Source organism: Rhopilema esculentum, chromosome 3 (assembly GCF_057945365.1).
Source record: "Rhopilema esculentum isolate cy_ngs chromosome 3, ASM5794536v1, whole genome shotgun sequence".
NCBI lineage: Eukaryota > Metazoa > Cnidaria > Scyphozoa > Rhizostomeae > Rhizostomatidae > Rhopilema > Rhopilema esculentum.
This window is the reverse complement of record NC_142817.1, coordinates 6,878,479-6,905,615: the sequence shown is the minus strand read 5'-3', so window position 1 is coordinate 6,905,615 and position 27,137 is coordinate 6,878,479. Positions and strand designations below refer to the sequence as shown.

Below are 27,137 nucleotides of genomic sequence, written 5' to 3'. Positions count from 1 at the left end.
AAACAAAATTTTTTGCACAGATGATATTCTATTCAAAAATATTTAAAATAATTTCAAAATTGCCAATGATGAATGATGAAACAAAGCAAAAGATAACAAACAGTTTTAGATCAAAGCAAGTGAAAACTTTTGTAACCAACAAAGCAAATTTTGATTGCGATATCACTCCCAATAATTAGCAAAAATTAAGCTTTTTTGTATACTGCGTTTAGCTGCTGCATTTGGCTGCCAACCACAAAATATGTGGCCGCCAACCATTCAAAACAACTGGCAAAATCCTGAAGGTGGGAAGTCACAATTTACTCCCAAAATGAAACCACAGATGCTGGTGTAGAGTGTTTGCATTTGGTAACGATAGACAATGGATCAATAGAAACAATGTTTCTTTTAAATAATATCAGAATTATGCCAGAGTTATGCTAGATTCCAAATTATGCTAGATTTTATGCTAAATGACGATTTTTGGCCAATATCCTGCCAATATCACGCTAGATCAGGTCACACTGGCACCAGCTCATAACGGAGTGGCTGGAACGGGACTAAGAGGCTTGCCCCTAAATCTTTTTACGGCCACGCCCTTTATTCGCTTATATCTGTCCTTAACAACATAGCGATTTAGAGAAGATTTCAATTAACATAAAAATACAAAACCGAGTTAGATAAAATACAAATTTATCTTTGATCACAAAAAATAAAGCACCATTAAAAAGAACAAAAACGTGTTCCCAGCAGAACTGCTACTAATGCGTTCGTTAGCGTGAACTTTCAAAAACATTTTCTAACCTATTATTGGAAAAAAGTAGGGGAGGACTATAGTCCCGGTCTTTAGGCTCAGTGTTTTTTTGAGTAAGTCGTAAAAGCAAATTAACTTGACATGATGTCTGAAGTTAAAGATGTATACCGAGTCCATCTTTCTTCAAGACTGTACGACAATTTCATAAAGCATAATTTACTGAAGCTTCGAGTTTTACAGTTTGTTAATTCTTTCTTACTGTCCATTGCTCATTTCTTATAGCAATTCACTTTTATAAAATGAATGCAACACATAAGGCTGGGATTGGCTTTCACTTTGCTTTGAAAGAGATGTTCCTACTTCTATCTTCTTAAGCGTTTCGATTGGTATTTTATGCTGCATTGTTTACTATAAAAAAGGCACTGTTTACAAATCCACACTATCTACAATTGCAGTTCCACAATCTCAATTTGCAACTCCACAAAGTGAGTCAGATCCACGCTTATTTTAGGCCCTGGTCTGAGTTCTGTGCACCAAGGAACTCATTCTAGATCCGCCTCTGTTGTAGTGCCGTTCACCACTGAGAAATCAAAAAATGTGTTAAGGAACCTTCTAAATATCTTATCTTCTATCTTAAAGACATTCGTAGAAGTCGACGAAGAAAAGCCTCTGATTTCCGTTAGCTGCTCTTAATTTCATTTGTTTTGTTATATTTCTACTTCAAGCTAGTTTCTACTCAATCTGCCTACAATCTGGCAACTGGCATCACATTCCTTTTACTACATACCATGTGCTTTCTGTGATAAGGTCAACTAACTACGTTTTTGGTGCAACAAGCAAAAAGGAGCCAATTAAATACCAGAACATTATATACGTTAACCAATGATAAAACTACAACTACAAATGTATATGAATCAGCTAATGCAGCTCACTATCAAAGTGAGGCATTTGCGTCAATACCAGCTAAAACAACGAAAGCAAAATACCAACATGATTAACATAAGCGCTTGAATCCATAAAATAAATTGTTAGGCATGGCAGGAAATTGGAAATCCCAAACAAATTGCAAGGGAGACGAGACTAGATCCTTTTGCCTAGGGCTGTTATTCTATCCATTTTTCTGGTCCAATGAGAATGTGCAACACATGCCCGGCGGGTTCACTTCTATAAGAATCTATCACTCATCTAAGAGGCGTTTTAGTGAGGCTTTGTAACACAGCTTGTTTCCGATATCCATTGGCAGTGTATCATGGCCCTTATGCGTTCCAAGTGAACCAGCATAATAATTAGCTCTTTAACTAGAATTGTGATGGCTTTCTTTTGATGATAATAACGCTGTAAACAACACTTCCAACAAAATAGGGGAAAGTTTGAATAGTTTATATTTATGTTAGACATGTACTGAAATTCTGTGCAAACAAAAGAGATCGAGCTGATGTTGGAATTTGCTGGGGAATAATCGTAGAATTGCCGCTTTGGTGTCCTCGGAATGAAATTCATATTGGGGGAAGGACGGGGGAGCGGGCTGTCTATTGTTTTGCTCCCCAATCAGTGTAATGAAAGAACACTGTAACACTGTAATAAAGGAAAGAAACTCTAATTTGAGGACCGCAGGATTATCCTCAGAGTACGATGGCCCACAAGCATATACTAAGTCTGACCTGCAGCATACACTAAGTCTGACCTGCAGCATACACTAAGTCTGACCTACAGCATATAGTAATTTTGACCTGCAGCATACACTAAGTCTGACCTGCAGCATATACTAAGTCTGACCTGCAGCATACACTTAGTCTGACCTGCAGCATATACTAAGTCTGACCTGCAGCATACACTTAGTCTGACCTGCAGCATAGACTAAGTCTGACCTACGGCATATACTAAGTCTGACCTGCAGCATACACTAAGTTTGACCTGCAGCATTCACTAAGCTTGACCTGCAGCATTCATTAAGCTTGACCTGCAGCATACACTAAGTCTGACCTACAGCATATACTAATTTTGACCTGCAGCATACACTAAGTCTGACCTGCAGCATATACTAAGTCTGACCTGCAGCATACACTAAGTCTGACCTGCAGCATACACTAAGTCTGACCTGCAGCATTCATTAAGCTTGACCTGCAGCATACACTAAGTCTGACCTACAGCATACACTAAGTCTGACCTGCAGCATACACTTAGTCTGACCTGCAGCATACACTAAGTCTGACCTGCAGCATATACTTAGTCTGACCTGCAGCATACACTAAGTCTGACCTGCAGCATACACTAAGTCTGACCTACAGCATATACTAATTTTGACCTGCAGCATACACTAAGTCTGACCTGCAGCATATACTAAGTCTGACCTGCAGCATTCACTAAGTCTGACCTACAGCATATACTAATTTTGACCTGCAGCATATACTTAGTCTGACCTGCAGCATACACTAAGTCTGACCTGCAGCATACACTAAGTCTGACCTACAGCATATACTTAGTCTGACCTGCAGCATACACTAAGTCTGACCTGCTGCATACACTTAGTCTGACCTGCAGCATACACTAAGTCTGACCTACAGCATACACTAAGTCTGACCTGCAGCATACACTTAGTCTGACCTGCAGCATACACTAAGTCTGACCTGCAGCATATACTTAGTCTGACCTGCAGCATACACTAAGTCTGACCTGCAGCATATACTAAGTCTGACCTGCAGCATACACTAAGTCTGACCTACAGCATATACTAATTTTGACCTGCAGCATATACTTAGTCTGACCTGCAGCATACACTAAGTCTGACCTGCAGCATACACTAAGTCTGACCTACAGCATATACTAATTTTGACCTGCAGCATACACTAAGTCTGACCTGCAGCATACACTAAATCTGACCTGCAGCATTCACTAAGCTTGACCTGCAGCATACACTTAGTCTGACCTGCAGCATACACTAAGTCTGACCTGCAGCATACACTTAGTCTGACCTGCAGCATACACTAAGTCCGACCTGCAGCATACACTAAGTCTGACCTACAGCATACACTAAGTCTGACCTACAGCATATACTAATTTTGACCTGCAGCATACACTAAGTCTGATCTGCAGCATACATTAAGTCTGACCTGCAGCATACACCAAGTCTGACCTGCAGCATATACTAAGTCTGACCTGCAGCATTCTCTAAGTCTGACCTGCAGCATACACTAAGTCTGACCTGCAGCATACACTAAGTCTGACCTGCAGCATACACTAAGTCTGACCTACAGCATATACTAATTTTGACCTGCAGCATACACTAAGTCTGACCTGCAGCATACACTAAGTCTGACCTGCAGCATACACTAAGTCTGACCTGCAGCATACACTAAGTCTGACCTACAGCATATACTAATTTTGACCTGCAGCATACACTAAGTCTGACCTGCAGCATACACTAAGTCTGACCTGCAGCATATACTAAGTCTGACCTGCAGCATACAAAGTGCTGTTGATGTTGCTACCTTGTTCCCGCCTTTTGCATCGCTGCTACGGCCCTATTCGCACTGCATCTAGAAACCTGACAATGCTAAACTCTTTTTGTTCTATCTTCAAAGGCGGCAAGGGTTTGTCAGGAAGTAGTTTAATTGGTAGAGTGCGAACAGCAAAATCTGAAATCTGACAAATTGTAACGTTTCGACTAATTGGTCAAAGGTTCCGTCGTAGAGCTCTGGAGCATCACAATCTCGTGAAAATCTATGATAACCAGCGGGTGACTCGACGGACATGTCAGAATTATGTTAACACCAATAAAAAAGCCCAGGGTGCTATTTGAGATCATGTCACAATTTAAAAAGGTACAATTTCTTAATGGCAACCTGATAACGTGCTAGATAACAATACAACATCTCAGAAAACTGCCTAATGCGAACAAGAAATCGGACAAACTTTGTCAATCTTGAAAAAGTTTTCTTAATTGGCGTGAGAATATCGGGTTTGACAAACATTATTATATTTGCAGTGCGAATAGGGCCTACGATCGGTCAACATGCTGTTTTGTGTCCAAAATTGTGGGGCGCATCTCCCATCAGATGCAAATTATTCCCATCAATGTGGATCGGCGAAGAAGCGATCACTGGATTCAAGTGATCAAAATGTAATCTAGGCAAAAAGATCTCGACAAACTGCTTGTTGCGAAGTGTCATTTGAGGCGTTCATGAAAGGCGAAGGGGAAACAAAGGGCTGCTGGTTTCAAAGCCAAGAAAACACAAAAAAGTAAGTCACAGCAACCATCTGAGTCAATGTTCAGATCGGTATTATGCAGAAAAAAAGATGGACTTTTGCGCATTGCCAGGGGCTCTTGCTTGCCCCTCAAGATTAGCCCAAGCGTGGGTGCTGAAGAGCTGCTGGCAAAAGCACGCGAGAAAATTGTCAGGTTCAACCAAAATGTATTCGCGACCCATGATATGGTAACCCTTGTTTATCCAGATAGAACAGAGGTAAAAAATTTACTTGGTAGCACATAGTCATTCATTTTAAAAAAGTACAAAGAGGAGCTGGGAAAACCATATTCCAGAATTTATTTTGATTTGACTAAAACTTCAGACTTTTTTATGTTCATGCTAAATGAAGCATACAGCCCTCCTCGAAGACGAGAAAGACGATGACATTCAAGAAGTAGGATTTTTTAAAAAATTTCTTTCCTAAAGGGTACTTGTATGCATGATCCATATACACTCGTTTTGCATAAGAACCAGTAAATTTAGGCTCAGGCTGTTTGTTCTTAATATTTTCGAAAATCTGAGGCTAAATTGTTCTTGATTTGTTGTTCAATTGATAGAGTGTACGCAATGCAATATCAATTAAACTTTAATTGTATTTTTATAATTTTTCTGCGAAAAGTTATTAAAGGAAAATCGGAGGGCTGTTTTGTCAAGGTTTCAGAGACTTTCATATTAACTGGAATTTTTATTTAGCTATGGAAATATGAAAAATCAGTAAAACTATGGTATCAGAAATGTTTAAAAATTAAATCAGTCCTGCAGATTTAATTAGTTAAAATTCATTAAAGAAAAACTGGAGGGTAGTTTGCATGCGAATCGTCAGAACGAATCGTCAGGCCTATATAAATCAATATTTGCAACAAAAGATCTTGGAACATGTAAGTGATGTTTCAAACGATGGGCATGCCATATGCTTCTATATCCTGCTAGACTTCCAGGTCCACTCATTTCAGTCCTTAATATAATATTATATGGTTCTCATCTTCAAAATCTATGTTCTGTTTCCGTCGCAAGTTTATCAACTTAAGTTTCCTTTTCGGTGTCCTGACAGACATTTTGATGCCATCCCTTTCCAAGAACCGAACAATGAATTTGTATTGATAGCCACGATGGGAGTACTCGGTAATCAACTGGTTGGTTTCAGACTCCTTCTCGCACTTGTCACATCTGTCGTCTTCTGATACTTCTCCACATGCATTACACAACATTGTGTTTGACCTTTCTTGCGAATGACGATTAGAATAAAATGACGAGAATAGCAACATCAGCAGACACCAACACCAATACGGTTTGCAACAGCTTCAACAACACTTTGTATGCTGCAGGTCAAACATAATGTATGCTGCAGGTCAGACTTAGTGTATGCTGCAGGTCAGACTTAGTGTATGCTGCAGGTCAGACTTAGTATATGCTGAAGGTCAAACTTAGTGTATGCTGCAGGTCAGATTTAGTGTATGCTGCAGGTCAGACTTAGTATATGCTGCAGGTCAAACTTAGTGTATGCTGCAGGTCAGATTTAGTATATGCTGCAGGTCAGACTTAGTGTATGCTGCAGGTCAGACTTAGTGTATGCTGCAGGTCAGACTTGGTGTATGCTGCAGGTCAGACTTAGTGTATGCTGAAGGTCAAACTTAGTGTATGCTGCAGGTCAGACTTAGTGTATGCTGCAGGTCAAGCTTAGTATATGCTGAAGGTCAAACTTAGTGTATGCTGCAGGTCAGATTTAGTGTATGCTGCAGGTCAGACTTAGTATATGCTGCAGGTCAAACTTAGTGTATGCTGCAGGTCAGATTTAGTATATGCTGCAGGTCAGACTTAGTGTATGCTGCAGGTCAGACTTAGTGTATGCTGCAGGTCAGACTTGGTGTATGCTGCAGGTCAGACTTAGTGTATGCTGAAGGTCAAACTTAGTGTATGCTGCAGGTCAGACTTGGTGTATGCTGCAGGTCAGACTAAGTGTATGCTGCAGGTCAGACTTAGTGTATGCTGCAGGTCAGACTAAGTGTATGCTGCATGTCAGACTTAGTGTATGCTGCAGGTCAGACTTAGTGTATGCTGCAGGTCAGACTTGGTGTATGCTGCAGGTCAGACTTAGTGTATGCTGAAGGTCAAACTTAGTGTATGCTGCAGGTCAGACTAAGTGTATGCTGCAGGTCAAGCTTAGTATATGCTGCAGGTCAAACTTAGTGTATGCTGCAGGTCAGATTTAGTATATGCTGCAGGTCAGACTTAGTGTATGCTGCAGGTCAGACTTAGTGTATGCTGCAGGTCAGACTTGGTGTATGCTGCAGGTCAGACTTAGTGTATGCTGAAGGTCAAACTTAGTGTATGCTGCAGGTCAGACTTAGTGTATGCTGCAGGTCAGACTAAGTGTATGCTGCAGGTCAGACTTAGTGTATGCTGCAGGTCAGACTAAGTGTATGCTGCAGGTCAGACTTAGTGTATGCTGCAGGTCAAACTTAGTGTATGCTGCAGGTCAAACTTAGTGTATGCTGCAGGTCAGACTTAGTGTATGCTGCAGGTCAGACTAAGTGTATGCTGCAGGTCAGACTTAGTGTATGCTGCAGGTCAGACTTAGTGTATGCTGCAGGTCAGACTTAGTGTATATGCTGCAGGTCAAACTTAGTGTATTAGACAGGACATATAGCCTGACAATCTGACATTCAAGCTAATGTTTACTTTCTCAACGGATTCTTGTAGTAGGGAGTCCAGGCTTTGATAATCTGTCAGGTGACTTTTTTGAAAATGTCTGGATTTCACGGGACTGATGACGTCATTTAACGGTAAAAAATCAGACAAAATCATCGCTAACTCTTTACTGGAGTGTTATTTTTTCTCGCAAATTACACACATTGACTTGTCTCGTTGCAAGCTTTCAATCGATGTATATTTAAGCATTATTTGCCGCCATCAGTATTTTTATTATGACGTCATCAAAAAATTTACATGACGTAATCAAAGATCTTACTGCCATAGAATGATGCATTGGCATAACTTTTTTTTATTTTGGCGCTGGATATCAGCAAAAGAATTTCATCCAAATAATTTGTAATTTGATAATTTAAATTAAATTTTTGCGCACCGCAATAGCCAAGGAAGTTCGAATAAGGTAGTCACTACCTGACGAGTGGGTCACTTCTTCCTCGGTCACGATCCAACTCTGAACCGGACAATAAGTTCTCTGCATCTGCATTTGGCTTTTGCACTGAGTTGAAAGAATGTCTTCGCACTATTATAGGCTGTCCAAGATGTCTTCACACTATAGGTCTTTAGCGCTGGGTATGAAGGTGCATGATTTTCTTCATGGGTAAATTCATCTTCTAGGTCATTTGCATATCCTTGTGCTGCAAAGGAAGCTTTCTTTTCACACCTTGGATGTCTTTTTGACTTCTTTTAAGGTGGGGAAGCTGTTTTCTTATGGACCATTTAGACTTTAAACGATCAAGTATGTCGTCCAAATTTTAACTGCAGGCTTTTGGCTTTTGGAACATGCCTTGTAGTAATTGCATCCAAACACTGTAGCCAAAATAACCTTGTTAAGTTGACACAATTTAATTCGTCTCTGATTGAATGATTGTGGAACTGCTGCAGATGATTTTGTTTTCAGAATTGATAAATACGATTCCTTGTCTCTAAGCGGCTTTAATGTAGTGTTCCACTATGTTCTACAGTTTCGCGAATGTCTTTACATCTGCGATAACTCTTTCTGAGAGTCTCAGCCCATAATTCCATGGATCTGTGGAAGAACACAGCAAATTTTTGAACCAAACGTTTGAACGATGCCTCAAATCTCGACGGTTTGTTTGTTGTTTATGCCATAAACCACTCATTTGTGGGTTTGCACTTCTGCATTGCATGAACAAGCAGCACAAATACATCAGTATCCTTTGCAACAAGAACTATTTTGCATCTTGCGAGTTAGCATGCAAAATCATTCTGGTTTCAGCCTTTTTGTGGTTACATCTTGGAAGGACTTCTATTTGCTTTTTGAAGTCTCTCATGCTTCTTCTCCGTAAGTTATAACCAATGGAATTGTCTGGAACCCCCTTGAGCCTCAGCGCTTTGAAATAATTTTGGAGTAACTTTTATTAGATTCTCTTTGTTTGCATCATTGCAAAAGATACTCTTTTTATCTTGGAGTATCTTTTGCTTTAAACCTTTTTTACGCACTTGCCTTGATGACTCACCTCTACTTTGTTGTGCGCACAAAAATCCAAGAAAACATCGAAAGCAGTCTCAATAATGAACGAAGACCACCAAGGTTTCGAGACTGGCAAGGCCGTCTTTATCGAAAAGGCATTTGCACATCTCATCAAAATCATAGCTCTAGTCTTGCAACTCCTGACGGTGTTTGTTTGAAACCATACAAATAACAAGCTCAGCTTGTCAGAAAACTAAGAAAAAATGGTGTAATACCAACCGCAGCCCTGCTGTACCGGGCGCTGTCCCACAGTCTTGTGCCGAACGAAACCTGGGAGCCAGTATGCTATTGAAGTACTGTACCCGCATTGAAGGGGCGTGTTTCAGCATAGGCATTCTATACTGTTTATTCTCTTTCATACAGAGTGTTATATATGTACACAAACATATCAATATATCTATACATATATATACACATCTGTATGATATATTTTGTGATTATGAGTCCTTGCTAGCTCCTCAGCTAATCCACCAGGCAGAGCATTTCGGGGCTTATGATCAGTATGCTCTTTTACACCTGGGTGCCCCCTCACCCCTGCGTCCAGGGATGATGCCAGCAAAGGTGTGTTAATATGTTGTAGCAGTGTATATAAAATATGTATATTGTAGCCATAGAGGCATGTATCATCCTTTGAATGTAGAAGTATGTTGCATATATAGACAAATGGTTATAAAATTGGGATATCTTGTTTATGCAGATAAATCGCGAATAGAAAAAGCATTGGAGTCTGGTGTGACATAATAGTAATGTTGATGGTGTGGTATCGAGGCATCTTACAATGTCATATGATGCTCAAAATTTAGTATGAGTTAACCAATCTCCAAGGTTGTTGTGCCTTTGTAAGGCGAGAATGGGGGTTTTTGACCATATGTTTTGTAATTCTTTATCCTTTGTTATAATATACCAGTGTTTTTTGAGAATTTCACGGATGTGAATGGTGCGGTTGTCATAGGGTATAATGAAGGGTAAAACAGAGCCTTTCGGTGTGGAGAAACTGCCGTCATTTATTTGTTTAGATTCAAGTAGCTGCGATTGCGATAGTCTAATGACCTTATTGAACTGTTCATTTATATCATTGATCTGATATCCCCTTATGATGAGGTTGTTTTTTAATTCCTGTAATTTTGAATATAGCTCTTCGTCACTTGTGATAACTCTTCTGTAACGTAAGGCCTGGCTGTAAATGATTCCAGTTTTACAACTCCATGGGTGGAAGGAATCACCGTGTAAGAGATTGCAAGTGTCTGTTGGTTTTTGGTAGAGTGAGGTGGTAATTCCCCCCTCTTTGTGTAAGTTTATTGTTGTATCCAAGAAGTGTATATTTGAATTGGAATAATTTGCTTCAAACTTTATTGTTTTGTGGACGGTGTTGGTGTATTGTATAAAATTTTGTAGGCCCTCAAGGGTGTGTGGCCAAATGAAAATTATATCGTCGATGAATCTTTTCCAAAACATTGGAGTACGCCCCATTGGGGCATTTTGTAAAATATGTTGTTCTATAGTTGTCATAAATATGTTGGCATAGTTGGGAGCGAAGGGGCTCCCCATTGCAGTGCCCTGAATTTGTTGATAAAATCTACCATTAAAGGTAAAATAGTTGTGTTTAAGTATGAATACCATCATTTGTTTGATGTAACTTGTACGCATTGGCGGGGTGTCCCCATAATAATTCCGGATGGCCTCGAGGCATGCCTCGATCCCCTCGTCCTGGGGGATGTTGGTGTATAGAGATTTGACGTCTAGCGTAACCAGCCACGAGTTTGGTGGAATGCTAGTGTGTATTTCGAATATTTGTTGTAAAAAATGAGTGGTGTCTTTTATATATGAGGCACTTTCCTCGACTATCGGTCTAAGATAGTGATCAAGATATGACGAGAGTTTCTCCGTAGGGGAGCCGCAACCCGACAGTATAGGCCTCCCTGGGATGCCCTCCTTGTGAATTTTTGGTAACAAATAGAATACCGGTGTTCGAACCTTCGTGTTAGGTTTAAGATATTCGAAAAGTGTTTCATCAATACGGTAGTTGTGGAGGAGATGTGTTAAAAAAGTTGTAATCTCGGCGGATGTTTCGATTGTATGATCTACTGGATGTTCTTTGTAAAAGTTTGCATCATCAAGTTGTTTTGTGGCCTCGCGTAAATACATGTCTTTAGGCCATAGTACAATTTTGCCTCCTTTGTCGGCTTTTTTTATTGAAATATTGTCTATTTGTTTTAGGCTACGAATGGCCTCTTGCTCCTCTTTTGAAATATTTAGAGGGTTGTAGTAGTTTTGTGTGTATAGGTTTAAAATGTCTGAGTGTACGTTATCAAGATACTTGTAAATGTTGGGGTTTCGAACAGATTCAGGTTCCCAACTCGATTTCCCCCTAAATGGAGAGGCAGTTGTATCACTTTTGGTGTCCTTGAAGTGGACTTGTAGGAGCATTTTTCTTCTGAATTCATTAAATGATTGTAATGTTGTATGTATATTTACACTTTTCGGTGTGACAACGAAGTTTAAGCCTTTGTTTAAAACCTTTTCTTGTAACGAATTAAGTTTCAAATCACTGAGATTGACAATATTGCTGTATCGCACGTTGTGAGATTGTTGTATTTTGTTTAAAAGGTATTTGCGTGTTGATGATTTTTGTGTTTTCGCTTTCACGCGATGTTTTCTATTTTGGCCTAAGATCTTTCTAAGGCGTGTTTTGGTATGTTGATTCGTGAATATACGTGTACCCTCGGATCCTGTATGCAGCGAGAACAATAGAAGACAATGTAAATGAGGTTTGATAGTATAGTTGTAAAATAAGATAAAAAAATTTTGTTATGTATATTGTTAAAGTTATATGTATAATTATGAGTTCAAAATTGTTCAACGCCGTTCGCGTTTCCGCTTATTGCCTGTTGTTGAGACCTCTCTGGTTCCTTTGTATCTTATGTGTTTATCCATGGCCAGGGTTTCTGCCCCCGATACAATACCAGCGTATGCACCGGGATATCTTTTTCTGGCCATGTTTATGTAGTTTTGTGTGAGATCATCTTGCGATGACCTCATTGATTCGTGATGGGAGGCCAGTATGTTGCACATGGTCCTGGCGAACGTGCAACAGGCCTCTGCCACTTGTTTTTGTAAATCCGACGAGAAATCGTTTCTGTATCGGACGTTGACCTCCGGGTAGAGAAAAGTCGGATATCGACCTTTCTCTGCGTGTCTCTGAAATTCTTCAGATTTGTCCTGGTGGTAGAAGCTACTCGCCAGGCTGTTGGATATAAGGGCAGTCAATTTGCTGTTCTGCTCTTGATATGTCCCACTGTTGTGCTGGCTGGTGGAGTGTGTTTTTTCGGACCTCTTTCTGAGAGGGGCGGAGGACTGTTGTTTTTTCTTCGGTATTTTGTAACCAGAGAGGCCATGCCTGGTGTTTTCGGGTGTGCGTTGGCCACATTCAAGAGGTTCCTCCTCGCTGGTGGTTTCCAGCACCATGTCCAGAAGTTCTTTTGTGTTATCTGTGCAAGTATAGGTATAGCAATGTTGTGAGATGTGTTGTGTGATATTACTCTATATATACAGAAACATATACACACATATGAATATTTGTATATAGGTTTCACCATTTGGATGATATGTATACAAAGCTTTTTGTTCTCGATAATTTTCTGGACAACTAAACCTATGTAGTCGTTCCCGTACCATAAAGGTGGGTCGTGTGATGTTTCATAGGTTGCACGATGTACCAATATCATAGATATGTAGATACAAAGATATATTTTCCTATGTGTACATTGCGTTTGCTTTATATGTACATGTTTATATGTGCACCGACCGGTGTATGCTTTGCGAATTCTGGTATATATTGATAAAAACATGAATTTTGGCTATATATGTAACGAGTATCATATGAAATACTTGTATAGAGTGCTAAACCATGTGAGGAGAACGAACATTATAGGTGTGGATAATTTGTAATTTGTAAAGTAGAAATGTAGTACCTTTCTTGGTGGTGGATGAATCGCGTGTGTCTTCTTTGTCGTTTGAAAGGTAATTGCTGGCCATTATGACGTGCTGATTTTGTGGATAGTCTTGTGTTATATCAACAAGCGCAGGCGTAGATTTGAGCGAGAGTGAAGCTCAGGGGCTGTTGTATGCCTATTTGTGGAGCATATGATTGAGAGGTCTTGTGGTTATCGTCATGTCAGGCATCCACAGTGATGATGTACGAACAGCAAACATGACCGATGAGGGCGCCGCAGTAGACAAGCCTGAAGCGTTCTCCCGCGGAGATCTTGGGTTCCACCAACGTAGCAATGTTTGTTTGAAACCATACAAATAACAAGCTCAGCTTGTCAGAAAACTAAGAAAAAATGGTGTAATACCAACCGCAGCCCTGCTGTACCGGGCGCTGTCCCACAGTCTTGTGCCGAACGAAACCTGGGAGCCAGTATGCTATTGAAGTACTGTACCCGCATTGAAGGGGCGTGTTTCAGCATAGGCATTCTATACTGTTTATTCTCTTTCATACAGAGTGTTATATATGTACACAAACATATCAATATATCTATACATATATATACACATCTGTATGATATATTTTGTGATTATGAGTCCTTGCTAGCTCCTCAGCTAATCCACCAGGCAGAGCATTTCGGGGCTTATGATCAGTATGCTCTTTTACACCTGGGTGCCCCCTCACCCCTGCGTCCAGGGATGATGCCAGCAAAGGTGTGTTAATATGTTGTAGCAGTGTATATAAAATATGTATATTGTAGCCATAGAGGCATGTATCATCCTTTGAATGTAGAAGTATGTTGCATATATAGACAAATGGTTATAAAATTGGGATATCTTGTTTATGCAGATAAATCGCGAATAGAAAAAGCATTGGAGTCTGGTGTGACATAATAGTAATGTTGATGGTGTGGTATCGAGGCATCTTACAATGTCATATGATGCTCAAAATTTAGTATGAGTTAACCAATCTCCAAGGTTGTTGTGCCTTTGTAAGGCGAGAATGGGGGTTTTTGACCATATGTTTTGTAATTCTTTATCCTTTGTTATAATATACCAGTGTTTTTTGAGAATTTCACGGATGTGAATGGTGCGGTTGTCATAGGGTATAATGAAGGGTAAAACAGAGCCTTTCGGTGTGGAGAAACTGCCGTCATTTATTTGTTTAGATTCAAGTAGCTGCGATTGCGATAGTCTAATGACCTTATTGAACTGTTCATTTATATCATTGATCTGATATCCCCTTATGATGAGGTTGTTTTTTAATTCCTGTAATTTTGAATATAGCTCTTCGTCACTTGTGATAACTCTTCTGTAACGTAAGGCCTGGCTGTAAATGATTCCAGTTTTACAACTCCATGGGTGGAAGGAATCACCGTGTAAGAGATTGCAAGTGTCTGTTGGTTTTTGGTAGAGTGAGGTGGTAATTCCCCCCTCTTTGTGTAAGTTTATTGTTGTATCCAAGAAGTGTATATTTGAATTGGAATAATTTGCTTCAAACTTTATTGTTTTGTGGACGGTGTTGGTGTATTGTATAAAATTTTGTAGGCCCTCAAGGGTGTGTGGCCAAATGAAAATTATATCGTCGATGAATCTTTTCCAAAACATTGGAGTACGCCCCATTGGGGCATTTTGTAAAATATGTTGTTCTATAGTTGTCATAAATATGTTGGCATAGTTGGGAGCGAAGGGGCTCCCCATTGCAGTGCCCTGAATTTGTTGATAAAATCTACCATTAAAGGTAAAATAGTTGTGTTTAAGTATGAATACCATCATTTGTTTGATGTAACTTGTACGCATTGGCGGGGTGTCCCCATAATAATTCCGGATGGCCTCGAGGCATGCCTCGATCCCCTCGTCCTGGGGGATGTTGGTGTATAGAGATTTGACGTCTAGCGTAACCAGCCACGAGTTTGGTGGAATGCTAGTGTGTATTTCGAATATTTGTTGTAAAAAATGAGTGGTGTCTTTTATATATGAGGCACTTTCCTCGACTATCGGTCTAAGATAGTGATCAAGATATGACGAGAGTTTCTCCGTAGGGGAGCCGCAACCCGACAGTATAGGCCTCCCTGGGATGCCCTCCTTGTGAATTTTTGGTAACAAATAGAATACCGGTGTTCGAACCTTCGTGTTAGGTTTAAGATATTCGAAAAGTGTTTCATCAATACGGTAGTTGTGGAGGAGATGTGTTAAAAAAGTTGTAATCTCGGCGGATGTTTCGATTGTATGATCTACTGGATGTTCTTTGTAAAAGTTTGCATCATCAAGTTGTTTTGTGGCCTCGCGTAAATACATGTCTTTAGGCCATAGTACAATTTTGCCTCCTTTGTCGGCTTTTTTTATTGAAATATTGTCTATTTGTTTTAGGCTACGAATGGCCTCTTGCTCCTCTTTTGAAATATTTAGAGGGTTGTAGTAGTTTTGTGTGTATAGGTTTAAAATGTCTGAGTGTACGTTATCAAGATACTTGTAAATGTTGGGGTTTCGAACAGATTCAGGTTCCCAACTCGATTTCCCCCTAAATGGAGAGGCAGTTGTATCACTTTTGGTGTCCTTGAAGTGGACTTGTAGGAGCATTTTTCTTCTGAATTCATTAAATGATTGTAATGTTGTATGTATATTTACACTTTTCGGTGTGACAACGAAGTTTAAGCCTTTGTTTAAAACCTTTTCTTGTAACGAATTAAGTTTCAAATCACTGAGATTGACAATATTGCTGTATCGCACGTTGTGAGATTGTTGTATTTTGTTTAAAAGGTATTTGCGTGTTGATGATTTTTGTGTTTTCGCTTTCACGCGATGTTTTCTATTTTGGCCTAAGATCTTTCTAAGGCGTGTTTTGGTATGTTGATTCGTGAATATACGTGTACCCTCGGATCCTGTATGCAGCGAGAACAATAGAAGACAATGTAAATGAGGTTTGATAGTATAGTTGTAAAATAAGATAAAAAAATTTTGTTATGTATATTGTTAAAGTTATATGTATAATTATGAGTTCAAAATTGTTCAACGCCGTTCGCGTTTCCGCTTATTGCCTGTTGTTGAGACCTCTCTGGTTCCTTTGTATCTTATGTGTTTATCCATGGCCAGGGTTTCTGCCCCCGATACAATACCAGCGTATGCACCGGGATATCTTTTTCTGGCCATGTTTATGTAGTTTTGTGTGAGATCATCTTGCGATGACCTCATTGATTCGTGATGGGAGGCCAGTATGTTGCACATGGTCCTGGCGAACGTGCAACAGGCCTCTGCCACTTGTTTTTGTAAATCCGACGAGAAATCGTTTCTGTATCGGACGTTGACCTCCGGGTAGAGAAAAGTCGGATATCGACCTTTCTCTGCGTGTCTCTGAAATTCTTCAGATTTGTCCTGGTGGTAGAAGCTACTCGCCAGGCTGTTGGATATAAGGGCAGTCAATTTGCTGTTCTGCTCTTGATATGTCCCACTGTTGTGCTGGCTGGTGGAGTGTGTTTTTTCGGACCTCTTTCTGAGAGGGGCGGAGGACTGTTGTTTTTTCTTCGGTATTTTGTAACCAGAGAGGCCATGCCTGGTGTTTTCGGGTGTGCGTTGGCCACATTCAAGAGGTTCCTCCTCGCTGGTGGTTTCCAGCACCATGTCCAGAAGTTCTTTTGTGTTATCTGTGCAAGTATAGGTATAGCAATGTTGTGAGATGTGTTGTGTGATATTACTCTATATATACAGAAACATATACACACATATGAATATTTGTATATAGGTTTCACCATTTGGATGATATGTATACAAAGCTTTTTGTTCTCGATAATTTTCTGGACAACTAAACCTATGTAGTCGTTCCCGTACCATAAAGGTGGGTCGTGTGATGTTTCATAGGTTGCACGATGTACCAATATCATAGATATGTAGATACAAAGATATATTTTCCTATGTGTACATTGCGTTTGCTTTATATGTACATGTTTATATGTGCACCGACCGGTGTATGCTTTGCGAATTCTGGTATATATTGATAAAAACATGAATTTTGGCTATATATGTAACGAGTATCATATGAAATACTTGTATAGAGTGCTAAACCATGTGAGGAGAACGAACATTATAGGTGTGGATAATTTGTAATTTGTAAAGTAGAAATGTAGTACCTTTCTTGGTGGTGGATGAATCGCGTGTGTCTTCTTTGTCGTTTGAAAGGTAATTGCTGGCCATTATGACGTGCTGATTTTGTGGATAGTCTTGTGTTATATCAACAAGCGCAGGCGTAGATTTGAGCGAGAGTGAAGCTCAGGGGCTGTTGTATGCCTATTTGTGGAGCATATGATTGAGAGGTCTTGTGGTTATCGTCATGTCAGGCATCCACAGTGATGATGTACGAACAGCAAACATGACCGATGAGGGCGCCGCAGTAGACAAGCCTGAAGCGTTCTCCCGCGGAGATCTTGGGTTCCACCAACGTAGCAATGTTTGTTTGAAACCATACAAATAACAAGCTCAGCTTGTCAGAAAACTAAGAAAAAATGGTGTAATACCAACCGCAGCCCTGCTGTACCGGGCGCTGTCCCACAGTCTTGTGCCGAACGAAACCTGGGAGCCAGTATGCTATTGAAGTACTGTACCCGCATTGAAGGGGCGTGTTTCAGCATAGGCATTCTATACTGTTTATTCTCTTTCATACAGAGTGTTATATATGTACACAAACATATCAATATATCTATACATATATATACACATCTGTATGATATATTTTGTGATTATGAGTCCTTGCTAGCTCCTCAGCTAATCCACCAGGCAGAGCATTTCGGGGCTTATGATCAGTATGCTCTTTTACACCTGGGTGCCCCCTCACCCCTGCGTCCAGGGATGATGCCAGCAAAGGTGTGTTAATATGTTGTAGCAGTGTATATAAAATATGTATATTGTAGCCATAGAGGCATGTATCATCCTTTGAATGTAGAAGTATGTTGCATATATAGACAAATGGTTATAAAATTGGGATATCTTGTTTATGCAGATAAATCGCGAATAGAAAAAGCATTGGAGTCTGGTGTGACATAATAGTAATGTTGATGGTGTGGTATCGAGGCATCTTACAATGTCATATGATGCTCAAAATTTAGTATGAGTTAACCAATCTCCAAGGTTGTTGTGCCTTTGTAAGGCGAGAATGGGGGTTTTTGACCATATGTTTTGTAATTCTTTATCCTTTGTTATAATATACCAGTGTTTTTTGAGAATTTCACGGATGTGAATGGTGCGGTTGTCATAGGGTATAATGAAGGGTAAAACAGAGCCTTTCGGTGTGGAGAAACTGCCGTCATTTATTTGTTTAGATTCAAGTAGCTGCGATTGCGATAGTCTAATGACCTTATTGAACTGTTCATTTATATCATTGATCTGATATCCCCTTATGATGAGGTTGTTTTTTAATTCCTGTAATTTTGAATATAGCTCTTCGTCACTTGTGATAACTCTTCTGTAACGTAAGGCCTGGCTGTAAATGATTCCAGTTTTACAACTCCATGGGTGGAAGGAATCACCGTGTAAGAGATTGCAAGTGTCTGTTGGTTTTTGGTAGAGTGAGGTGGTAATTCCCCCCTCTTTGTGTAAGTTTATTGTTGTATCCAAGAAGTGTATATTTGAATTGGAATAATTTGCTTCAAACTTTATTGTTTTGTGGACGGTGTTGGTGTATTGTATAAAATTTTGTAGGCCCTCAAGGGTGTGTGGCCAAATGAAAATTATATCGTCGATGAATCTTTTCCAAAACATTGGAGTACGCCCCATTGGGGCATTTTGTAAAATATGTTGTTCTATAGTTGTCATAAATATGTTGGCATAGTTGGGAGCGAAGGGGCTCCCCATTGCAGTGCCCTGAATTTGTTGATAAAATCTACCATTAAAGGTAAAATAGTTGTGTTTAAGTATGAATACCATCATTTGTTTGATGTAACTTGTACGCATTGGCGGGGTGTCCCCATAATAATTCCGGATGGCCTCGAGGCATGCCTCGATCCCCTCGTCCTGGGGGATGTTGGTGTATAGAGATTTGACGTCTAGCGTAACCAGCCACGAGTTTGGTGGAATGCTAGTGTGTATTTCGAATATTTGTTGTAAAAAATGAGTGGTGTCTTTTATATATGAGGCACTTTCCTCGACTATCGGTCTAAGATAGTGATAAAGATATGACGAGAGTTTCTCCGTAGGGGAGCCGCAACCCGACAGTATAGGCCTCCCTGGGATGCCCTCCTTGTGAATTTTTGGTAACAAATAGAATACCGGTGTTCGAACCTTCGTGTTAGGTTTAAGATATTCGAAAAGTGTTTCATCAATACGGTAGTTGTGGAGGAGATGTGTTAAAAAAGTTGTAATCTCGGCGGATGTTTCGATTGTATGATCTACTGGATGTTCTTTGTAAAAGTTTGCATCATCAAGTTGTTTTGTGGCCTCGCGTAAATACATGTCTTTAGGCCATAGTACAATTTTGCCTCCTTTGTCGGCTTTTTTTATTGAAATATTGTCTATTTGTTTTAGGCTACGAATGGCCTCTTGCTCCTCTTTTGAAATATTTAGAGGGTTGTAGTAGTTTTGTGTGTATAGGTTTAAAATGTCTGAGTGTACGTTATCAAGATACTTGTAAATGTTGGGGTTTCGAACAGATTCAGGTTCCCAACTCGATTTCCCCCTAAATGGAGAGGCAGTTGTATCACTTTTGGTGTCCTTGAAGTGGACTTGTAGGAGCATTTTTCTTCTGAATTCATTAAATGATTGTAATGTTGTATGTATATTTACACTTTTCGGTGTGACAACGAAGTTTAAGCCTTTGTTTAAAACCTTTTCTTGTAACGAATTAAGTTTCAAATCACTGAGATTGACAATATTGCTGTATCGCACGTTGTGAGATTGTTGTATTTTGTTTAAAAGGTATTTGCGTGTTGATGATTTTTGTGTTTTCGCTTTCACGCGATGTTTTCTATTTTGGCCTAAGATCTTTCTAAGGCGTGTTTTGGTATGTTGATTCGTGAATATACGTGTACCCTCGGATCCTGTATGCAGCGAGAACAATAGAAGACAATGTAAATGAGGTTTGATAGTATAGTTGTAAAATAAGATAAAAAAATTTTGTTATGTATATTGTTAAAGTTATATGTATAATTATGAGTTCAAAATTGTTCAACGCCGTTCGCGTTTCCGCTTATTGCCTGTTGTTGAGACCTCTCTGGTTCCTTTGTATCTTATGTGTTTATCCATGGCCAGGGTTTCTGCCCCCGATACAATACCAGCGTATGCACCGGGATATCTTTTTCTGGCCATGTTTATGTAGTTTTGTGTGAGATCATCTTGCGATGACCTCATTGATTCGTGATGGGAGGCCAGTATGTTGCACATGGTCCTGGCGAACGTGCAACAGGCCTCTGCCACTTGTTTTTGTAAATCCGACGAGAAATCGTTTCTGTATCGGACGTTGACCTCCGGGTAGAGAAAAGTCGGATATCGACCTTTCTCTGCGTGTCTCTGAAATTCTTCAGATTTGTCCTGGTGGTAGAAGCTACTCGCCAGGCTGTTGGATATAAGGGCAGTCAATTTGCTGTTCTGCTCTTGATATGTCCCACTGTTGTGCTGGCTGGTGGAGTGTGTTTTTTCGGACCTCTTTCTGAGAGGGGCGGAGGACTGTTGTTTTTTCTTCGGTATTTTGTAACCAGAGAGGCCATGCCTGGTGTTTTCGGGTGTGCGTTGGCCACATTCAAGAGGTTCCTCCTCGCTGGTGGTTTCCAGCACCATGTCCAGAAGTTCTTTTGTGTTATCTGTGCAAGTATAGGTATAGCAATGTTGTGAGATGTGTTGTGTGATATTACTCTATATATACAGAAACATATACACACATATGAATATTTGTATATAGGTTTCACCATTTGGATGATATGTATACAAAGCTTTTTGTTCTCGATAATTTTCTGGACAACTAAACCTATGTAGTCGTTCCCGTACCATAAAGGTGGGTCGTGTGATGTTTCATAGGTTGCACGATGTACCAATATCATAGATATGTAGATACAAAGATATATTTTCCTATGTGTACATTGCGTTTGCTTTATATGTACATGTTTATATGTGCACCGACCGGTGTATGCTTTGCGAATTCTGGTATATATTGATAAAAACATGAATTTTGGCTATATATGTAACGAGTATCATATGAAATACTTGTATAGAGTGCTAAACCATGTGAGGAGAACGAACATTATAGGTGTGGATAATTTGTAATTTGTAAAGTAGAAATGTAGTACCTTTCTTGGTGGTGGATGAATCGCGTGTGTCTTCTTTGTCGTTTGAAAGGTAATTGCTGGCCATTATGACGTGCTGATTTTGTGGATAGTCTTGTGTTATATCAACAAGCGCAGGCGTAGATTTGAGCGAGAGTGAAGCTCAGGGGCTGTTGTATGCCTATTTGTGGAGCATATGATTGAGAGGTCTTGTGGTTATCGTCATGTCAGGCATCCACAGTGATGATGTACGAACAGCAAACATGACCGATGAGGGCGCCGCAGTAGACAAGCCTGAAGCGTTCTCCCGCGGAGATCTTGGGTTCCACCAACGTAGCAATGTTTGTTTGAAACCATACAAATAACAAGCTCAGCTTGTCAGAAAACTAAGAAAAAATGGTGTAATACCAACCGCAGCCCTGCTGTACCGGGCGCTGTCCCACAGTCTTGTGCCGAACGAAACCTGGGAGCCAGTATGCTATTGAAGTACTGTACCCGCATTGAAGGGGCGTGTTTCAGCATAGGCATTCTATACTGTTTATTCTCTTTCATACAGAGTGTTATATATGTACACAAACATATCAATATATCTATACATATATATACACATCTGTATGATATATTTTGTGATTATGAGTACAACACCATCAACATTACTATTATGTCACACCAGACTCCAATGCTTTTTCTATTCGCGATTTATCTGCATAAACAAGATATCCCAATTTTATAACCATTTGTCTATATATGCAACATACTTCTACATTCAAAGGATGATACATGCCTCTATGGCTACAATATACATATTTTATATACACTGCTACAACATATTAACACACCTTTGCTGGCATCATCCCTGGACGCAGGGGTGAGGGGGCACCCAGGTGTAAAAGAGCATACTGATCATAAGCCCCGAAATGCTCTGCCTGGTGGATTAGCTGAGGAGCTAGCAAGGACTCATAATCACAAAATATATCATACAGATGTGTATATATATGTATAGATATATTGATATGTTTGTGTACATATATAACACTCTGTATGAAAGAGAATAAACAGTATAGAATGCCTATGCTGAAACACGCCCCTTTAATGCGGGTACAGTACTTCAATAGCATACTGGCTCCCAGGTTTCGTTCGGCACAAGACTGTGGGACAGCGCCCGGTACAGCAGGGCTGCGGTTGGTATTACACCATTTTTTCTTAGTTTTCTGACAAGCTGAGCTTGTTATTTGTATGGTTTCAAACAAACAACCTAAATTTTGAGTTATTCATTGTTTAAGAACGGGGTGGAGGGGTCGCGCTTGTTGTTCTGGAGAGTGAACTTGAGGAAGGCACGTCGCGAGTTGCCTTGAGAATTAAACCCAAAAACGGGACAGGTTTGAAAATTCAGTCAATTTGGTGGCAATTTAGTGTAGAATTGGGAAATGGTGTCTTTTTGAAAGATTTTGGGGCTTTATTGTTGAAGCAGTGCCATGCAACAGGAAACCGTTTGAGTTTTCAGGCTGCTGCGATTTGAGAAAAATTTCAAAGTGTCACTGCTGTGTGTAAAATGTTGAAAATAAAAATTTCGGGTTTTTCACGTAAAAGGCTAGTTTAACTGATAAGAAGGCCTGGCACAGTTGGGGAATTTGCAATTAGGACCTAAATTTTGAGTTATTCATTGTTTAAGAACGGGGTGGAGGGGTCGCGCTTGTTGTTCTGGAGAGTGAACTTGAGGAAGGCACGTTGCGAGTTGCCTTGAGAATTAAACCCAAAAACGGGACAGGTTTGAAAATTCAGTCAATTTGGTGGAAATTCAGTGTAGAATTGGGAAATGGTGTCTTTTTGAAAGTTTTTGGGGCTTTATTGTTGAAGCAGTGCCATGCAACAGGAAACCGTTTGATTTTTCAGGCTGCTGCGATTTGAGAAAAATTTCAAAGTGTCACTGCTGTGTGTAAAATGTTGAAAATAAAAATTTCGGGTTTTTCACGTAAAAGGCTAGTTTAACTGATAACAAGGCCTGGCACAGTTGGGGAATTTGCAATTAGGACCTAAATTTTGAGTTATTCATTGTTTAAGAACGGGGTGGAGGGGTCGCGCTTGTTGTTCTGGAGAGTGAACTTGAGGAAGGCACGTCGCGAGTTGCCTTGAGAATTAAACCCAAAAACGGGACAGGTTTGAAAATTCAGTCAATTTGGTGGCAATTTAGTGTAGAATTGGGAAATGGTGTCTTTTTGAAAGATTTTGGGGCTTTATTGTTGAAGCAGTGCCATGCAACAGGAAACCGTTTGAGTTTTCAGGCTGCTGCGATTTGAGAAAAATTTCAAAGTGTCACTGCTGTGTGTAAAATGTTGAAAATAAAAATTTCGGGTTTTTCACGTAAAAGGCTAGTTTAACTGATAAGAAGGCCTGGCACAGTTGGGGAATTTGCAATTAGGACCTAAATTTTGAGTTATTCATTGTTTAAGAACGGGGTGGAGGGGTCGCGCTTGTTGTTCTGGAGAGTGAACTTGAGGAAGGCACGTTGCGAGTTGCCTTGAGAATTAAACCCAAAAACGGGACAGGTTTGAAAATTCAGTCAATTTGGTGGCAATTTAGTGTAGAATTGGGAAATGGTGTCTTTTTGAAAGTTTTTGGGGCTTTATTGTTGAAGCAGTGCCATGCAACAGGAAACCGTTTGATTTTTCAGGCTGCTGCGATTTGAGAAAAATTTCAAAGTGTCACTACTGTGTGTAAAATGTTGAAAATAAAAATTTCGGGTTTTTCACGTAAAAGGCTAGTTTAACTGATAAGAAGGCCTGGCACAGTTGGGGAATTTGCAATTAGGACCTAAATTTTGAGTTATTCATTGTTTAAGAACGGGGTGGAGGGGTCGCGCTTGTTGTTCTGGAGAGTGAACTTGAGGAAGGCACGTCGCGAGTTGCCTTGAGAATTAAACCCAAAAACGGGACAGGTTTGAAAATTCAGTCAATTTGGTGGCAATTTAGTGTAGAATTGGGAAATGGTGTCTTTTTGAAAGATTTTGGGGCTTTATTGTTGAAGCAGTGCCATGCAACAGGAAACCGTTTGAGTTTTCAGGCTGCTGCGATTTGAGAAAAATTTCAAAGTGTCACTGCTGTGTGTAAAATGTTGAAAATAAAAATTTCGGGTTTTTCACGTAAAAGGCTAGTTTAACTGATAAGAAGGCCTGGCACAGTTGGGGAATTTGCAATTAGGACCTAAATTTTGAGTTATTCATTGTTTAAGAACGGGGTGGAGGGGTCGCGCTTGTTGTTCTGGAGAGTGAACTTGAGGAAGGCACGTTGCGAGTTGCCTTGAGAATTAAACCCAAAAACGGGACAGGTTTGAAAATTCAGTCAATTTGGTGGAAATTCAGTGTAGAATTGGGAAATGGTGCCTTTTTAAGAACCTGGAAGGGGAGAGGGTGGGATGTTTTTTATTCCTTCGGGAATAAAATAGTCTGAGGATAGCCTAAACTGTTTGCATGACAATGCTCGTGAGGGAGGGAGGTTTGCATGAATCGACGATAAACCCTAGTTGCAAGTGTTTTGTTGTGTGTTTCTAGGGTGGGGGAGACGGTTTTGGAAACGTAGGTGTCACAGAGAAATACGTAATAGCAAAAAATACATTTGTTCACTTACTTTGTCGCTAGAATCAATCCTAAACAACCAAATAGCAACCATGTTTCGTATCTTCGACCCACGCTGCACAGCAGTTTCCAAAACTAATTAACCCTGTGTAGACAATGGTTTGGTATGTGATTGTTGACAGGCATCAACTAGTATTGAAGTAGGAGGAGTATTGTAAACGAAAACAATACCACGCAATCTGATGCTACGTTTTCCATAAAAAGGGGTCCTCGAATGCAAAAAATCAGTTTTCATGAGAAGTCATGAGCGAAGTCAAGATGGACCAGGAATATAATGAAGATGGTGAGTACATTGCAGTTCACTTGTTTCTGCTTTTTGTTCTGAAATCTATTTGGTGCTTTTGGTAAAAAAATATTGTTTTCCTAGAACACTGATGAGACCATCATTGATCTATTAATCAATTATCAAAACAAATTCATTTATTTTCGTTAAATTAATTTATTCGAGTCAGCCCCCAAATTTATTGATAAGGACCAACTTTCCAAGCCCTGCCCCCAGCCAAATTAGTAAGAGCTCAGCCACTGTTGAAACAAACCGCTTTCTAGTTAGTGCCTTGTTTTATTTCAAATGATTTCAGCTACTGTAGGGAATCAGTTTTTTCTGCGTAACTTACATTCTACTTTTTGGAATCTATTTTAGTGGAGCAGAAATTTGGGGTGCAGCGTGATGCAATGGAAGACGAAGAAGACGATACGCAGATCGTAGAAGATGAGATCCCCCCGCCCCAAAGTAAGAAACTCTCAGCACATTTTTTCAATCGTCAGAATTTTATTTTAATATATCAATGTTCACGCCGACCGAGAAGAATCGAGAATTAAAAAGAACAAACCCCCTTCTGGTGTCTTGTTGTATTTCTAGTTATTATAAAATTTCTACACCGTCTTTTTTCCGTGAATCTAACCATTTACTTTTTGGATTTCTTATAGTGGATTTCTTCGATGAAATTGCCGACGAGGAGAATACGCAGATCATGGCGGACGAAATACTCCAGATTACGCCAAGTAAATGCCCTCTTTCATTTATAATAATATAGTATATAGATACATTCATGCTCAGAATCATCCAATTTTATGAACATCCAATTTTAGACTTGGCTCGCCTGATTTTTGTGCTCTGTCCGTTGTGATTGAAACCATATCACTACCTCGATAAAGACTGAAAAAGCTGACACTTATCTTTAAGCTAATTTTTTTTTTAAATATATCAAAGCTGAAAATATTTATAATAGACAGTAATTTTTCTTATTAAAGAGACTGCTAGGCAGCATTCACTAGTACCTGCACGACAGAATCATGTTTTTTAGAGAATCTTTTTTAAAATGTGACTTGCTCTTAACAACCTGGCTACAAAAAATCATATCTGTGCTGCGTAACTTTAACAAGGCTTTACTAATTAATAATGGTCGTTTCAGTGAATAGAGATTTATTTATGCCACTGTTATCAATTTTAAAGCATTTTGGGATTATTGCTTAGGTTAGGAAGGGACAAAGGCCGTTGCGAGGCACGCCTTCTTTTTTTGGGGGGGGGGGGGGGGTAGCTGTAGGTTTAACTGAAGTTGCTTAGTTGCATAAATGGCATAAATTTCAAAACATCCATCTTTATGATAATAAGGGACCCTCCTTTCCTGAGACTCATGTCACATCTGTATATCGATGCTTCCATTACCCTGCAAAGTGCAGTTTTTCAAGCAAATTTTACTAAAGCAACCTTCCTTTCCGTATTGAAAATTCATTTATATTTGCAAACGGATCTCTATTTCGGTGACGTATTATAACATTCTCGCCGTGAAATCTTTTAGTTTGCTATGTATCTAATAATTTTCTTTCAAATTTCTTCTAGTTGAGCAGAGGTCGGCAGTCGACTGCGACGAAAGTGTTAAGCCCAAAAGTAAGTGGAGTCTCCCTTCTTATAATTTTCAAACATTATTACTGTCCACCTACCTGATGTCAAAGGCTGCTTAGCATTCAACTCTTTAACACAAAATAGCCTACCCCCCCCCCCCCCCCCCCGCCGCCCTCCCTTCTTTTCAAAAAGACTTTTCAACAATGAACAGATACCTTGCAAGGATTGTTTACCAATGTATTCTACAAAAATCAT

At 39.8% G+C, this 27,137-nt stretch overlaps 5 protein-coding genes across 5 annotated transcripts in view; 1 reads left to right on the top strand and 4 right to left on the bottom strand.

Moving 5' to 3' along the window:
• Window positions 1-27,137, bottom strand: part of LOC135692416 (monocarboxylate transporter 4) — a 64,009-nt gene that overhangs the window by 9,346 nt on the left and 27,526 nt on the right. The window lies entirely within an intron of this gene.
• Window positions 12,038-13,285, bottom strand: LOC148960523 (uncharacterized). Its single transcript, XM_089112052.1, has 2 exons — window positions 13,153-13,285; window positions 12,038-12,669 (listed from the first exon to the last, which is right to left on the bottom strand). The coding sequence occupies exons 1-2, from the start codon at window positions 13,214-13,216 to the stop codon at window positions 12,038-12,040; spliced, it is 696 nt and encodes a 231-aa protein (XP_088968178.1). The 5' UTR covers window positions 13,217-13,285.
• Window positions 16,178-17,425, bottom strand: LOC148960522 (uncharacterized). Its single transcript, XM_089112047.1, has 2 exons — window positions 17,293-17,425; window positions 16,178-16,809 (listed from the first exon to the last, which is right to left on the bottom strand). The coding sequence occupies exons 1-2, from the start codon at window positions 17,354-17,356 to the stop codon at window positions 16,178-16,180; spliced, it is 696 nt and encodes a 231-aa protein (XP_088968173.1). The 5' UTR covers window positions 17,357-17,425.
• On the bottom strand, window positions 19,434-21,950 carry LOC148960521 (uncharacterized). The gene is made up of 2 exons (XM_089112044.1): window positions 21,433-21,950; window positions 19,434-20,949 (listed from the first exon to the last, which is right to left on the bottom strand). The coding sequence occupies exons 1-2, from the start codon at window positions 21,494-21,496 to the stop codon at window positions 20,318-20,320; spliced, it is 696 nt and encodes a 231-aa protein (XP_088968170.1). The 5' UTR covers window positions 21,497-21,950; the 3' UTR covers window positions 19,434-20,317.
• LOC135695784 (uncharacterized) overlaps window positions 24,180-27,137 on the top strand; it is a 7,943-nt gene continuing 4,985 nt past the window's right edge. The window contains exons 1-4 of the mRNA XM_089112425.1: window positions 24,180-25,322; window positions 25,680-25,769; window positions 25,967-26,041; window positions 26,880-26,927. Coding sequence (XP_088968551.1) covers window positions 25,283-25,322; window positions 25,680-25,769; window positions 25,967-26,041; window positions 26,880-26,927 — 253 coding nt within the window. The 5' untranslated portion in view covers window positions 24,180-25,282. The remainder of the gene's footprint in view (window positions 25,323-25,679; window positions 25,770-25,966; window positions 26,042-26,879; window positions 26,928-27,137) is intronic.

Coding starts and splice junctions, on each gene's coding strand:
- LOC148960521 (XM_089112044.1), bottom strand. CDS start 21,496: ATGGCCAGCAATTACCTTTCAAACGACAAAGAAGACACACGCGATTCA. Junction 20,950..21,432: donor TTCATCCACCACCAAGAAAG/GTACTACATTTC, acceptor ATACTTGCACAG/ATAACACAAAAGAACTTCTG.
- LOC148960523 (XM_089112052.1), bottom strand. CDS start 13,216: ATGGCCAGCAATTACCTTTCAAACGACAAAGAAGACACACGCGATTCA. Junction 12,670..13,152: donor TTCATCCACCACCAAGAAAG/GTACTACATTTC, acceptor ATACTTGCACAG/ATAACACAAAAGAACTTCTG.
- LOC148960522 (XM_089112047.1), bottom strand. CDS start 17,356: ATGGCCAGCAATTACCTTTCAAACGACAAAGAAGACACACGCGATTCA. Junction 16,810..17,292: donor TTCATCCACCACCAAGAAAG/GTACTACATTTC, acceptor ATACTTGCACAG/ATAACACAAAAGAACTTCTG.